Source organism: Oncorhynchus keta, chromosome 33 (genome assembly GCF_023373465.1).
Source record: "Oncorhynchus keta strain PuntledgeMale-10-30-2019 chromosome 33, Oket_V2, whole genome shotgun sequence".
NCBI classification, from domain to species: Eukaryota; Metazoa; Chordata; class Actinopteri; order Salmoniformes; family Salmonidae; genus Oncorhynchus; species Oncorhynchus keta.
The window spans coordinates 7,489,266-7,505,208 of NC_068453.1; the positions used below are offsets into that span (position 1 = coordinate 7,489,266).

Genomic DNA, 15,943 nt, shown 5'->3' on the forward strand with positions numbered 1-15,943 from the left:
CTTACATTTTTACCCAAGGAAATCGTAAGTCTTATTACATACAGCCGGGAAGAACTATTGGATATATGAGCGGAGTCAACTTACCAACATTACGACTAAGGAATACGACTTGCCCAAAGATGATCCACTGTTTGGACCAGCACCCAGGACAATGGACCTAATTCCAGAAGCCGGCCCAAAACAATGGCAGCGCAGACGGAGCGGCCCTCTGGTCAGGTTCGTAAACGTGTACATCGCCCACCACTCCTGAGTATACTACTCGCCAATGTCCAGTCTCTTGACAACAAGGTAGATGAAATTCAAGCAAGGGTTGCTTTCCAGAGAGACAGAAGAGATTGTAAAATCCTCTGTTTCACAGAAACATGGCTCTCTCGGGATATGTTGTCAGAATTGGTTCAGCTACCAGGCTTATCCATGCAACACCTCTCTGGGAAGAGCGGGGTTGTATGCTTCATGATCAACGACTCATGATGTAATCATAACATAAAGGAACTCAAGTCCTTTTGTTCATCTAACATAGTATTCCTCACAATCAAATGCCGGCCATATTACCTCCCAAGAGAATTCTCGTCAGTTATCGTGACAGCGGTGTACATTCCCCATCAAACAGACACCAAGACGGCCCTCAAGGAACTTCCCTAGACTATGTAAACTGGAAACCCTATATCCTGAGGCTGCATTTAATGTAACTGGGGATTTTAACAAAGCAAATTTGAGAACAAATATAGTGCAATTGCATAGTGCAATCAATATGCTGATAGAATTTGCTTTGCAATACACTCAATCACTTTTCTTCACAAGCATTTCGCTACAATCGCATTAACATCTGCTAACCATGTGTATATGACCAATAACATTTGATTTGACGTCAGAGAGGGGAGACCAGGACAAAAACCAGGTCGGCCACCTCAACCACAGGACAACACACCCATCCATCTCTGTCAACAGGCTCTCTCTTTCTCTCCATCAATCGATTTGTCTCCCTTACCCTCTGCCAATCTCCCTCTCTCTCGCTGTCTGTTGACCTCTACCTCTGTCTCTTAATTATGGCCTCTGAATTAAGTTCATATTTCATCGTTGGCATCATATGTCTAGTATGGCTAGTCAGCTTGGATATGTAATAAAGCAGCGACAACTCCATTTCAAAAAGAAGATCCCGACTGCTGGCCTGGTGTAATCACTGGTGACAGACTTAATCACTGACTGTACCCTGCTGCTCCCCCCCAGCCTCCATCTCCCTCCCCTCAGGAGTCCATAATAATACACAGATGAAGACATGTACTGGGATATGGATGGCTTTAAATCCTCTTATGACCTCACAAGATAGCGCCATACTGGATTGCCGCCGTTTTCCAAGCTTCGACAGAACTTTGCTACTTTGTGATTATTTTGCCATTTATTTTTACCCTATTTTCACTAAATAAATCCGCTATCATTTCTCACAACCGACAAGAACTCTTGAACATCAGATCGGCAGTTACTTACCCCAATTCCGATGATTTTAGCGTTGAAGTATGGTACTGCCATGATCAGAAATAATACCATGGTATTGCCTCATTGAAATAGCATGGTTTTAAAACTGCATTATACATATGGTACCATCTTTATGAATTATGCGTTAAACCAGTGTACTGCCGTTGTACTACGTTAAATAATTAAACTCCTCAAGATCAAGAGGTTGGTTGGTATTATACTGATGAATTCATATACCAGTATGGTCAGAGGCAGGATACTATTGTTGGTCCTAGTTTGTCTCTAAGGGCAAAGAAAAAAGGAAACCGTTGGTGTGAAAAAGGGGAAACAGTTTCTGTATCAATAGTAGTTTTATTGCTCATGTTTGGGTTCCCCGTGTTGCCAACCTGAAATGTGGGAGAATGTGAGATATCTGGTAGCCTAATCTTTCAAATGTTGTAATCGTTGACAGTATTTAGAGTCAAGGGGTGTTGTGCTTCTTTTGGCCCACCGAGAGAGCTGCACGATCTATTGGTTGCTTCGCGCACTCTCACGCTACACTGCCTGGTTAGTGAGTCAGTGAGAGCCAACTGAAAACTGAAGAGAACACCACCAGATAAACAAAACATTTTAATGGTGAGCGAGTTATAAAGCAGACGAAATGAAACAGAGTTCAGCGGAGTGTAATAACACAGCACATTGTTCTTTTTTTGATGGTGTTTTGATAGTTTAATTTTGAAAAGTCTGTTAGCATAGAAGCTAACGTCGGCTAAAGTTAGGCTAGCTTCACTGAAGTTGTCATAGTCATGGCGACAGGACCAACAAACATTCACGCAGGGTTTCAACAAAGGGAAACATTGTAAATTGCTGCTTTTAGGGACATGTTTAAGCAATAAGGCCCACGGGGGTGTGGTATATTGTCAATATACAACAGCTAAGGGGTGTTCTAATGCACAACACGGAGTGCCTGGATACAGCCGGAGGCCGTGGTATATTGGCCATATACCACAAACCCCTGGGGTGCCTTATTGCTATTATAAACTGGTTACCAACATCATTAGAGAAGTAAAACGCATGTTGTCATACCCTTGGTATACCTATGCAATAAGGCCCAAGGTGGTGTGGTATATGGCCAATATACTACGGCTAAGGACTCATGCAGACAGGATATTTTCATGCAGACAGGACAGTGAAGTCGGGGAAATCGGGGGCGGGGGGGGTTGCCCCTTCAAGTACAACTGGTGTGCTAATTCCAGCCTGGTGGAAGTGTCGACCCACTGTTCACCCGTCTTTGAATACCTGATGGTCAAATGCTGACCCTTCCACCTCGTGAAAGAGTTTTAAGCTGTCATCATGACTGCTGTATACATTCCACCTCACCAAAAATTAACAAGCTGGCGCTTCAACTGTACAAGGATATAAACAAGCAGGAGAACATACACTGCCTTTCTGGTTGCCGGCAACTTTAATATGCCGTCACAAAGTCATGTTAGTCTCTAAGGGAAAAGAAAAAAGAAAACCGTTGCTGTGAAAAAGGGTAAACAGTTTCTGTATCAATAGTAGTTTTATTGCTCATGTTTGGGTTCCCCGTGTTGCCAACCTGAAATGTGAGAGAATGTGAGATATCTGGTAGCCGTTCAATTCCGGCGCCGACAGAGATGGCCGCCTCGCTTCGCGTTCCTAGGAAACTACGCAGTATTTTCTTTTCTTTTTTTTTACATGTTATTTCTTACATTGGTACCCCAGGTAAAACCTTGGATCATTGCTTCCGCGCTCAGGTCAGTCCAACGCTGGTCCGACCAATCTGATTCCACGCTTCAAGACTGCTTCGGTCACATGGACTGGGATATGTTTCGCATTGCGTCAAACATTGACAAATATGCCGATTCGGTGAGCGATTTCATTAGAAAGTGCATTGATGAAGTCGTTCCCATAGAAACAATTAAAACATTCCCAAACCAGAAACTGTGGATTGATGGCAGCATTCGCGTGAAACTGAAAGCGCGAACCACTGCTTTTAAATCAGGGAAAGGTGACCGGAAACATGACCGAATACAAACAGTGTAGCTATTCCCTCCACAAGGCAATCAAACAAGCTAAGCATCAGTATCAGTATAGAAACAAAGTAGAGTCACAATTCAACAGCTCAGACACGAGGAGGTATGTGGCAGGGTCTACAGTCAATCATGGATTACAAAAAGAAAACCAGCCCCGTCTCGGACCAGGATGTCTTGCTCCCAGGCAGACTAAATAACTTTTTTGCCCGCTTTGAGGACAATACAGTGCCACTGACACGGCCCGCAACCAAAACCTGCGGGATCTCCTTCACTGCAGCCGATGTGAGTAAAACATTTAAACGTGTTAACCCTCGCAAGGCTGCAGGCCCAGACGGCATCCCAAGCCGCGCCCTCAGAGCATGCGCAGACCAGCTGGTTGGTGCGTTTACGGACATATTCAATCAAATCTTATCCCAGTCTGCTGTTCCCACATGCTTCAAGGAGGCCACCATTGTCCCTGTTCCCAAGAAAGCTAAGGTAACTGAGCTAAACGACTACCGCCCCGTAGCACTCACTTCCGTCATCATGAAGTGCTTTGAGACACTAGTCAAGGACCATATCACCTCCACCCTACATGACACCCTAGACGCACTCCAATTTGCTTACCGCCCAAATAGGTCCACAGACGATGCAATCTCAACCACACTGCCCTAACCCATCTGCACAAGAGGAATACCTATGTGAGAATTCTGTTCCTCAACTAGCATTTAACACCATAGTACCCTCCAAAGTACCCTCCAAACTCGTCATCACGCTCGAGACCCTGGGTCTCGACCCCGCTCTGTGCAACTGGGTCCTGGACTTCCTGACGGGCCGCCCCCAGATGGTGAGGGTAGGTAACAACATCTCCACCCCGCTGATCCTCAACACTGGGGCCCCACAAGGGTGCGTTCTGAGCCCTCTCCTGTACTCCCTGTTCACCCACGACTGCGTGGCCATGCACGCCTCCAACTCAATCATCACCAAAAGCACTCAAACTTCTACAGATGCACAATCGAGAGCATCCTGTCGGGCTGTATCACCGCCTGGTATGGCAACTGCTCCGCCCACAACCGTAAGACTCTACAGAGGTTATGGAGGTCTGCACAATGCATCACCAGGGGCAAACTACCTACCCTCCAAGACACCTACACCACCCGATGTCACAGGAAGGCCAAAAAGATAATCATGGACAACAACTACCCGAGCCACTGCCTGTTCACCCCGCTATCATCCAGAAGGCGAGGAAAGTACAGGTGCATCAAAACAGGGACCGAGAGACAGAAGCTGTTTTTCAATCTCAAGGCCATCAGACTGTTAAACAGCCACCACTAACATTGAGTGGCTGCTGCCAACACACTGACTCAACTCCAGCCACTTTAATAATGGAAATTGATGTAAAATATATCACTAGCCACTTTAACTATGCCACTTTTGTTTACATACCCTACATTACTCATCTCATATGTATATACTGTACTCGATACCATCTACTGCACATTGCCTATGCCGTTCTGTACTATATCTTTATGTACATATTCTTTATCCCTTTACACTTGTGTGTATACGGTTGTAGTTTTGGAATTGTTAGGTTAGATTACTCGTTGGTTATTACTGCATTGTCGGAACTAGAAGCACAAGCATTTGGCTACACTCGCATTAACATCTGCTAACCATGTGTATGTGACAAATAAATTTGACTTGATGCCCAACTTCCATCAACACTTCTCCAAAGCAACTACGTGCGATAAAGTCCTAGACCACTGCTATTCTACCCTGTCAAGCATGCATACAAGGCCCTCCCTCGTCATCCATTTGGCAAAATCAGATCATGACTCCGTACTTTTGCTTGCTGTTTACAAGCAGAAACTCAAACAAGAAGAACCTGCAATTCGCTCGGTTGAGAAACGGTCACCAGAATCAGAGGTTGTGCTTCAGGACTGCTTTGCTAGTGCTGATTGGAATATGTTTTGAGACTACAGCGCCAACATTGACGAGCTAACCACCTCAGTCACAGACTTCATTAGAAAATGCATCAGCAACGTCGTACCCACGATGAGGGTTTTCTGCTTCCCCTATCAAAAGCCCTGGATTAACAAGTTGGCGCTTAACTAAAGAACAGGGCTACCGCACACAGTGCCATCTTAGACAACAGGAATAATTACAAGAAGGCCTGCTATGACCTCCGCAAAGTAATCAAACGAGCAAAAGGATAATATAGGAATAAGGTGGAATCATTACAGACTCCACCACCCACCACCGTATGTGGCAGGGACTAGTCCATTACGTATTACAAAGGGAGACCCAACCGTGATCTGCCCAACGATGCCTCTCTACCAGACAAACTCAATGTATTTTATGCACGTTTTGACAACAACATCGAGCCAGGTGTGAGGGACGTCACCAACCCAGAGGAATTGGTGATCTCACTCTCTGGGCCCCGACGGTATTCCAGGGCACGCGCAGAACAGTTTGGCAGGCAATTACAGTCATTTTCAACCTCCCCTTGTCCCAGTCTGTAATCCCCACGTTTTAAGATGACCACAATCATTCCTGCACCTAAGAACTCTTAGGCTTCATGTCACAATGACTACCACCCTGTGTCACTAACTTCTCTAATTGTTAAGTGCTTTGAGAGGCAAGTTATGACACATATTCACTGCCTCCTGCCAGCCATACTAGACTCACTCCAGTTTGCATACCGCCCCAACAGATCCATAGATGATGCAATCTCAATTGCACTTCACATTGCCCTCAGCAACCTAGATAAGAGGAATACCTATGTGAGAATACTGTTAATTGACTACAGCTCAGTGTTCAACACTATTGTCCACTCTAAGCTCGTCACCAAGCTTAGGACTTTGGGTCTGAATACCTCCCTCTGCAACTGGATCCTGGACATCCCGCCATGCTGACCATTAATACAGGGGCCCCACAGGGGTATGTGCTTAGTTCCCTCCTGTACTCCCTGTTCAACAACTCTGTGGCCATGCACAACTCCAACACCATTATCAAGTTTGCTGATAACACGTCGGTGGTAGGCCTGATCACCGGCGACGTTGAGTCAGCCTACAGGGAGGAGGTCTGTGACCTGGCAGTGTGGTCACATAGCAACAACCTCTTCCTCAACGTCAGCAGGACCAAGAAGCTGATCGTGGACTTCAGGAAACAGGGGTGGCTAACACGCCCCCATCCACATCAACAGGGCAGCAGTGGAGCAAGTAGATCTTCAAATTCCTCTGTGCCAAAAATCTCTAAGGACTTAAAATGGTGGTTGAAAAGGTTTGGCATGGGCCCTCAAATCCTCAAAAGGGTCTACAGCTGTACCATTGAGAGCATATTGACTGGCTGCATCACTGCTTGGTATGGCAATAGCACCGCCCTCAATCACATGGCGCTACAGAGGGTTGTGCGGACAGCCCAGTACATCAGTGGGGCCAAGCTCTCTACCATCCAGGATCTCTATATCAGACGGTGTGAAAATAAGGCCCGGAAAATCGTCAACCACCCAAGTTCAATCAAAATAAATAAAATATATATATCTACCTCCATCACTCCAGTATCCCTGCACACGTAAATATGGTATTAGAAGTGACTGTTTAAATATTTCCAGTATATAGTATGGTTACTTACTTTGTGTATTTCATATTCTTATTTCTTGGGTATTTTTCTAGTAATATATTGTCATTGATAATTGCATTGTTGGGTTTTTAAAACCACAGGTTGTGTATCAACTTGTGTCTCAAGCTCTATACAGTGGACCATTGTTTAGTCATGAGTTGTCCCGGTTACATGCGTCTACTGAAAATAGAATGTTTGGCAAAAAAGGCAAACCTGTTATGTATGGTCTTTGCCTTTCAAAATCAGAAGTGGTCTTCTTTGACATTCAGCACATCACTTACCCCAATCCTATTCCCTCATGTGTCTCAGCACAACCCTGAACCACTTCATGACTAATAGCTTACCTCCCGTTGTATAAACCAAAGAGACAGTCAGTGACACAGCCTCACAAAATGATCTAGCCACTGGGCTGAATCAGCGCTATCACAATGACTCAAACAATAGAACCGACTCCCTCACACAATAGAACCGACTCCCTCACAGGTATAACCTCGCTAAGTCGCCTCCACCTCTGGCTCAGGCACAACGACGGAAGCTGGAATCATTGAGGCGGATCAGACAGCACACATACAATCACACAGCACAATCCAAGGATATTCAGAGCATTACAAAAGCCGACTGCAGGGAAAATCATCAACGGTACAAAATGGTTAAGAGCGAGCCCGACAACACGTAAGTACACACACACAGACACACACCTGAGCAGCTCCAATGCAAGTCATACCAATCTGCCCCCATGCCTTTCCAGGACGGAGCTGATAAGCCAGACAGATACTGCAGGATTAGAGGACTGACAAAGAACAAAACCTTGAAACTTATAGGAGAACAAGCTGAAGTCAATGGGTGAATAGACTCCTTCATATCACCCATAGAACAGCCCTTAGACGTTGAAAGCGTAAAACACACAAAACAAATGTTCAAATCGGCCATATAAATGCCCATGGAAGAACAATACCAAAGCTACTGCCGTTACCCCATTACAGCCTTGGATCACAAGTTAAAGCACCATCTCGTCTCAAAGGAGTACAGTAGAAGTAAAGCAAGAGAACGAGCAAGTACAAACTAAAAGCATCATTTGTGTCCCTTGGATTATGCACGGTGGCCACTGGCCAGATGGAAAAGTTTAGTTCCCCCTCAGCTATTCATATGGCATCGTTAGAACACAGCAGATGTTTCACTGCTTGTTTTCTCAGATGGAGTTCTTTAGCACAGAGCTGTGAACTGGGTTTTCCATTAGAAGGTGAGACGGGGAGGTGTTGCGAACCCAACACAATGATACAAGGTCAGATATCTTTCCCCTAAATGGTTTAGTTCAGGATTGGGGTGAACCTGTGTGGTTGAGTGGTAACATTCCTACACGAAGCACATATCAGAGCTTCAAAAAGGTATTGGGTTCGATGATCCATATGAGCACCATTCCTACATGAGTCTGATTTTAGATCTGTAATTAATATCCAGCAACATACCAAGGTCAGTGTTGGGTCCAGCCAGGACCTGTTTAAACTTGTCCAGGCGGGATGCCTCTCTCTCTGTCATGGCTGGGGTCCCGGAGGTGTTCTGGTCAGCTATACGAGCCACCATGGGGATGGTGGGCCGGTGGGGCAGGGACTGCTGTCTGTGGAGCGACGCATCTGGATAAACAGAGAGAGGGGAGAGATACTGAGAACAAACACACAAAGATGCACACACTTGATCACACGCAAAAATACAGATAAACACGCACACCTGTTGCAAGCACCTTTCCTCTGAGCACACCCATTGAATTCACACAAACACTGTAACCCAACCACTGTAACCCAACCACCTTTCTCCACTACAGTAACAGCAATCCCGCATTTTTATATTTATTTAACTAGACAAGTCAGTTAAGAACAAATTCTTACTTACAATGACAGCCTACCCCAGGCCTAACCCTAACAATTGTGCGCCTCCCTATGGGACTCCCAATCACGGCCAGTTGTGATACAGCCTGGAATCGAACCAGGTTCTGTACTGACGACTCTAGCACTGAGATGCAGTGCCTTAGACCGCTGTGCCACACGGGAGCCCCATTACAGACAATAACAAGGCAGAGTAGAGTTTGTTCCCAGCAGCAGAAGTAGAGGACAGCGGAGGACACGCAGAGAAGGTGTAGAGTGCTGCAGGGCCGAGGTCAGGCCACTCTCTCTCTGTCTGTCTCTCCATTAGCAGAGAGCAGCTTGTTTGTAGGCTGAAAGCGTGGAGGGAGGGGAGTGCCAGGTTAGGAGACGGGGTAGAGAGAAGCTACCAGACAGACAATATTATAGTGATGTGACTAAAGGAAAATGAACACAGATTTTTTTGTGATGAGTTGAGCTCAAGACGGCAGCTTGGTTTGAACACAGCATGCAAAGGGGAGTGTGTGAATACTATCACTTCCTGCAGGCAAAGAACAGAGTGGGTCGCTCAACCTCCACTGCATAATCACCATGATATATAATTTACCCAAGCACTACAATAGAGAGAAGAACGATCACAGACAATATGAGGTCTCTCCCAGTGTGCGAGTAGGGGTCCGTGGGCGAGTAGGGGTCCGTGTATGAACACATCAGATGCGCGGGTCTGTCTTTTGTGTGTGTGAGTGAGAGATATATATGCGTGTGTACTGACCAACACAGATGAATGGAGCAGACACCAGACAGTGTCTACTCTGCCAGTGTCTCCTCCATGGAGATAATACTGGAGTTAGGGCTGCTGTCTTATCTCCTGCACCACCACAGACAGCAGGCAGATGTTCCCTACTGCACAAGACAAACACCACCCTCTGCTGCTGCTGCTACCACACTAACAAATGAACATGAAAAGCCTAGCAGGCTCAGAGCAGAGGCAGGGGGAGAGGAAATATTGTGTATAGAAGGAGTTGGTGAAGACTGAAAACAGAGGAGATGGGCCCTATGGAGTGGGGTTCCTCCTTTCAAGATTCCTTCCTTGTTAGGAAGTTGCTCCCCACATCTGTCACCTCACCTGACGCTTACATTTTTTTCTCTGTTTGTTGATTGATGGATAGAGAGGAGAGAGACCGAGAAGAGAAACGTGCGACATATGTCTACTTACCCTTAGGTGATCCGATGGGGGCCTCACTCAGTGACTTCACCAGTCTGCCATCACTTAGCGGGCTGGGCTCACAAGCAAACGACACCTCAGGGGTCAATTCCTCCCCTTCCTCCCACTGCTCTTCCACCTCTTCCTCATGCTCCTCTTCCTCTCGGTCCTCCAGCTCTGACGCGTCGGCATCGTCCTGTCTCTGCTTCTCCTGCTGCTTGCTGTGGTTCTCAATCACCTGCAAAATGACAATAACATATTTTAAAAAATGTAACTCCTTAAAAACAGCTTAATGTATTATAAGGGCATATAAGTTAATATAAACAGGGCTTATGAGTACATAAGGGCCTTTGAAACACCCAAGGACGACTGACTGCTGTGTATGTTGACAACATAGAATCACCTTGTTAGCGGTTTCCATGACGACCTCGATGTTGAGGTTCTGTGCGGCCATGGCGAGCAGCTCGTCGTCGTCGTCCCCCACGTCCCAGGCATCGCTGGTGATGCTCTCAAACTCCTGGAAGGTGGTGGCTTTCTTTGGCTTCCCTGCCAGTGTAATCTGGGGCTTGTTGCCCACTTTGATTAGACTAAGATGGGGAAAGATGAGAAGTTAAGGGTACTAGAAGTCATCCAAAGCATTAAAAAAAGAGACCAAAAACCCCAAATTATAAATGTATTTTCAATTCATGTTATTTTTTTAGCAGAAGGTGGAAGAGGTTGGTAATAATGGTGAATTGAATGACAGGTGTAAAACTTAGAAAGGATGAACAGAAAGGCCATGAAAGATTAGGACTGGGAGACAAATTCACCCTGGTAGGGCCACTTCAAACATCCCTCAACTGTTCATTCAATTGAATTAAGATTCAAATGCCGAATACAGTTGGTCAAAATGTGCCTACTTCAGCCAAAGAACATACACTTGTACTAAATTCCAAAAAAGCTCAATTGGGTGTATTTTTAAGTTCTATTAATGAGACTGCAGCTGTGCCCCATCTACAGATGGATATTCTCACGTTGACGCAGTGAGCCGATGTTGAAAAGAACTGACTGACGAGAATGTTGGGGGGGAAAAACTGAATGACCATAATGAAAGAAATTAAACAATCACAAAAACATTCCGCAAGGACAATCAATGAGTCAGCATCTATTTGAATAATTTCAAAAAGCTTATTGTAAAAGGTACACAATCACAGCGCAGATTAAATCAATTAACAACAATTTCTCACATAAAACCTTCCTTTGTGTATGAGAGACGTTTTCTTCAGGGGGGAACGTAATAAAAAGCCAATTTAATTTATCCTTTTTCCTCTCGTGTCCATGAGACTCAGGTGTGCACCAGAGATTGAAAAGCAGCACGGGTGGAAGGAGAGAGGGGACCCTTCCTTTCCATCTTATTATTTTCACTCAAAACGAAAGCATTAGCATAACAAAAGCAAAGCCAAGTTCAATATGACTACTTGTAACTAGCCCACTCCTGACAGGTGATAAAACCATGGAAGTCAGCCTAACAATAACAAGTCAATGAAATAAACCCCTCTGTGGACATCAGCCACATGATTAGACTTGCAGCACTTTAATCTAAAGGCAAAGCAACAAAAGCCTATTACTGAAGATCAGCTGTTTCATCTGTTTCCGCTCTCTCCTTGTCAACCAACAGTCGGGAGAATATACTTGGTATACAGGTACGTGAGCAGATGGGTGGGTGGAGTTTCAGAACTATGCTGGACTGAACTGGACTGAACTGTGCTGCACAGCCCAAAGAGCCAGTAGAGAGATTATTATTCGGTTACCTATATAGAATATTTGATTAAGCCTACCTTGGGTCTGTGTGAGTTAATCTAACAGATGTAGGTGCCACAGCCTGAGAAGTAAACCCTTCTAGGTGCCAAATCTGTCTCTGCTTTAGAGCATTTCCATTGAAAACGACCCATGAGCACCAAAATGTGAAGTTCATAGGCGCATATAAAATTGTGTCAAATGAAAGCGAAGAGTATATATTTTGGCAAATTTAAGGTATACATTTTCCATCTAAAAAATGTGGCATAATTAAAGGTTTTATTTCTGGATAAACAGATGGAAAAGGGGTCTTAAACATCTACCAGAAAAAGTCTTAAACGGTATTAGAAATGTATTAAAACACAATAATGTCGATGTATAGACCCTTGCCAACTAATATCAACCCTTATATTTAGTATTGGAGAAATGGTTTACCTTCTGTAAGTTTAAGAAATAGTCTTGTGCCTTCTAATTCTGTTACCAAAACCCCACATATCTTAAGATATTTTCTCATTTCTCTCCATCATGAGGGAGGATAATGTAAGCTCACAGAAGTAACAAGTAATGGTAGACCTACCAGTTCGTTACAGTGAATTTACTGATATCAATTTTGTTTACTAATTATTAAAACTCCGAATCAGTTACCAAATTGGTAGCCGAATTACCCCCCCAAAAAACCACTGCAACTGAAATGAATACAATGGAAAATAATGTGTCGCAAACCACAGTTGGGTCACCTTCTACTGTCCTCTCTTCCACTGGCATACTTATGTTCAGCTCAGAACTGATTTCTTTGTCTTTCTGTTGTCTGGTGGTCAAACCAAGAGTGTTAATGTTAATGGACCCAGTTAATGTCACCTCTTCCAGCTCTTACTGACACCTATACATGAGCCCTCTCTCTTTCAATTTACTGTAACCAGCATCCTCACTCACTGAGTAACGGCCAACACCGGACGTTCATGGACATTGAAAAGTAGTTCACATTTGGTCAGGCCACCCTGGCCTTGATGTGAACATCCACAGACAAAACGCACTGGACAAAATCTGAACCTATCATCACAGACATACATTTGGATAGCAGAGTGCAGTACAGGGAGTAGAGCACAGAACAGTGAGTAGAGCACAGTACAGTAAAGTTACATACAATAGTACAGTATAATATAGGACAATACAGTAGCATACTTTACTGAACGCTGCTGTATTGTACTGTCCTCCGCTGTGATGTTCAAACTTGTAAAAAATGAGCTGACATGCCATTATTTCTGCAGACATCTTTGAATCTTAATTCGGAGCTTTTGGACAATGTGGTCTCATAAAAACATGAGGGAGATTTTATTGTAATTCCCTTACCAAAGTCATTGTGCATAGATTTGTATGGTTTGGTGAACTTTGAAATTAATGTATTTTTTGTTTGTCATACATTTGAAAGTGAAAAACCTGAGTCAAAGCATAATGTTATTACCGTGGAATTGCCCTTATGCCAATTTGCTGTTTTATTGGCAAGGAAACAATGTAGCTAGTGCTGATTAAACAGTTAGACACCCAGGCAAAAGTGGAGCGGACATAATCCCCTATCCTCAATCAAGTCAAACGGGTGCTTAAAAAGACAGTCAAACAAGGACATGCAGTGTTTCTTTTAATTACAATAGTCCTAATTCATCGATCACACAGACAGCATCATTGTGCAAAATGGTATACAGTGTCATCTGGATATGTCTGCAACAAAAGTTCAAGTTCTGGTGAACCAAAATCCAATGTCGCTGTGATCAAGGCGAAAGGAAGTTATAATAGCATTGAATTTTAGCCTCAGCATTTCCTGAAAGTTAGAAACTTCTGCTACCATTTCTGTCAAGCCATATCATTTGATGCGTATGTTGGATAAATACAACGTATGCAACACACTGCAACTGTCTCTGCAATGCAATGAAGCAAGGAAAGCACAGCGTTCCATAGTAAATTAATGTACTTCTGTTGTACCAAAATCCAATGTCGCTGCCGGTGTGATTGAGGCGAAAGGAAGTTATAATAGCATTGAATTTTAACCTCAGCATTTCCTGAAAGTTAGAAACTGGATTTTCAGGTCAGTCCACTACTCCAACATGAATGGCCATCTTAAATCCCCTATCAAAGGACTAAGGCTACCTACATACCAGAGAGCAACAGTCACCATTCATTCATTCATTCATTATAGAATATGTCCCTAATGGCAAGTTATTCCCTATATTGTGTAGCACTAGAAGGATATGGGGAGCCATTTGGGACTCAGACATACTGTTGGACATACACCGCACAACTAATCAGACACTTACTTAGCATGCAGAAGAGGGTCGAAAGGAGGATGTTGAGCACCATACACATGTTGTATGCTGTGGAGAGGGGAAAAAACACAATGACCTATTGCTATGCTTTGACAAGAAAATCTACTGAATTAATGTATTACAGTGTATTATAGTAAATAGTGGATAACATGTCTCTGTCAACAAATGTCTTGATTAAGTTAAAGTGCACTCCAATAATGAGAAAATTCATTGAGCAGACCAACTTTGGTTTACTTAGGTTTCATTTGAAAGCAGCTGTCAACAGTAGTTGGCAATATGATGCCGCATTTGATTATTTGATGAGCATGTAGCCATCTAGCCTAAACGTAAAGTTACTTAACGTGGCTACACATCATAAAGTTCAATAAGTCGTCTTGTGAATTTCATTGCTGGTAACGTTATGACGACAATACGCTCTGACAACGAGTCAGTTCAACCCGGAAAGGCTACTAGCTAGCTAAATTAAAATCTTAGAAAGTTAGCGAACTGGAGCCTAAATGTAAAGTTACTTGGAACTTAGCTACACATCAGAAATAAGTTCAATACGTCATATTGATATTTATTTTTTGCTATATTGACAATACGCTCTGACAACGAGTCAGTTAAATCAGAAAAGGCTAACAGCTAGCTAAATAAAAACCTTAGAAAGTTTAACAAACTTCCTAGCAAGGAATGCTAGGCTTGGCTATCTGGTTTGCTAAGCTAGCTGAATACCAAACGACGAACTCATACTACAAGCATTTAGCTAACGTTAGCGGCTGGTGATATGTTCTCCAGAATCACTGAGGCAAGAGCATGCGCACGTTTGACAACCCCATAAAGTATGACATGAAGCAACACACAATTATTGGATTAGTGAAAAACTAAATGTCTCAACGTTACAGTCAGTGTGACCTGTAATTTCGAATGTAATAGTGCAACGGAGCTAGCTAACAAGCAGTGAGCAAATGTAGCTACCAAGAAGGAACACGTCACTTATACCTGCCAGGGACCTTAGCTGTATTTCTTTTCCAGAATTGTTTCTTGTTTCCGTCAGTTGACATTTTCTTTCCCTGGTACAATATGTCACAAACACAAAAATGCGAGTGTTGTTACCGAAAGTTTTTTTTAAAGTCTAAAGCGTGTTTATTTACGCCCAGTTCCCTCCTCCAAAACTCAGAACGCCGCCATGTTGGAGCTGCGTTAGTCTGAGCAAGCGCTGTAGGGATTGGTCAGTTTCACAATGCCTAGCCATCGACCAATCACAAGTACAATTTACTGTATGTGAGTTGAGACGCGGTTGACGTCATCTTCAAATGTGTCAGTTGCTGCATTCATGTGCTCGTCGAAACTAGAAACTCTGAATTGACCGACTGGCTATAGTTATCTACGTGCCACGTTCAACGTACCAGGAAGACAGAAATGTCCAAGTTTCATTGTTCCGACTAGCTTTGTGAACGCAGTAAACGTCGCTGAGGTCCAATACCGCGTTCAAGTCCTAGTCGGAAATAGGAAACGCAGCACGTGATTAACAACAACCATTGAGCAAGTCGGACATTTCCAAGTTTCCTTGTGTAGACTAGTACTTGAACGAGGTATAATATAAACGGTCAGTGTGGATGGCAGATGAGCTGGCAGGTAGGATTTAGTTTCTCCCTGTCTCTGGCCCACACTCCAGTACAGAATGTGGAGGATATCAAA

At 43.9% G+C, this 15,943-nt stretch overlaps 1 protein-coding gene across 6 annotated transcripts in view; it reads right to left on the bottom strand.

Annotated features, from left to right (window-relative positions):
• tbc1d22a (TBC1 domain family, member 22a) overlaps positions 1-15,444 on the bottom strand; it is a 198,151-nt gene extending 182,707 nt beyond the window's left edge. For all 6 annotated transcript variants that reach the window (XM_035748532.2, XM_035748529.2, XM_035748530.2 and 3 more), the window contains exons 1-5: positions 15,245-15,444; positions 14,255-14,311; positions 10,573-10,756; positions 10,182-10,407; positions 8,576-8,740 (exon numbers count right to left, since the gene is read on the bottom strand). In XM_035748532.2, the coding sequence (XP_035604425.1) occupies positions 8,576-8,740; positions 10,182-10,407; positions 10,573-10,756; positions 14,255-14,311; positions 15,245-15,306 (694 nt within the window). In that variant the 5' untranslated portion in view covers positions 15,307-15,444. The remainder of the gene's footprint in view (positions 1-8,575; positions 8,741-10,181; positions 10,408-10,572; positions 10,757-14,254; positions 14,312-15,244) is intronic.
• Between the last annotated feature and the right edge of the window lie 499 nt (positions 15,445-15,943).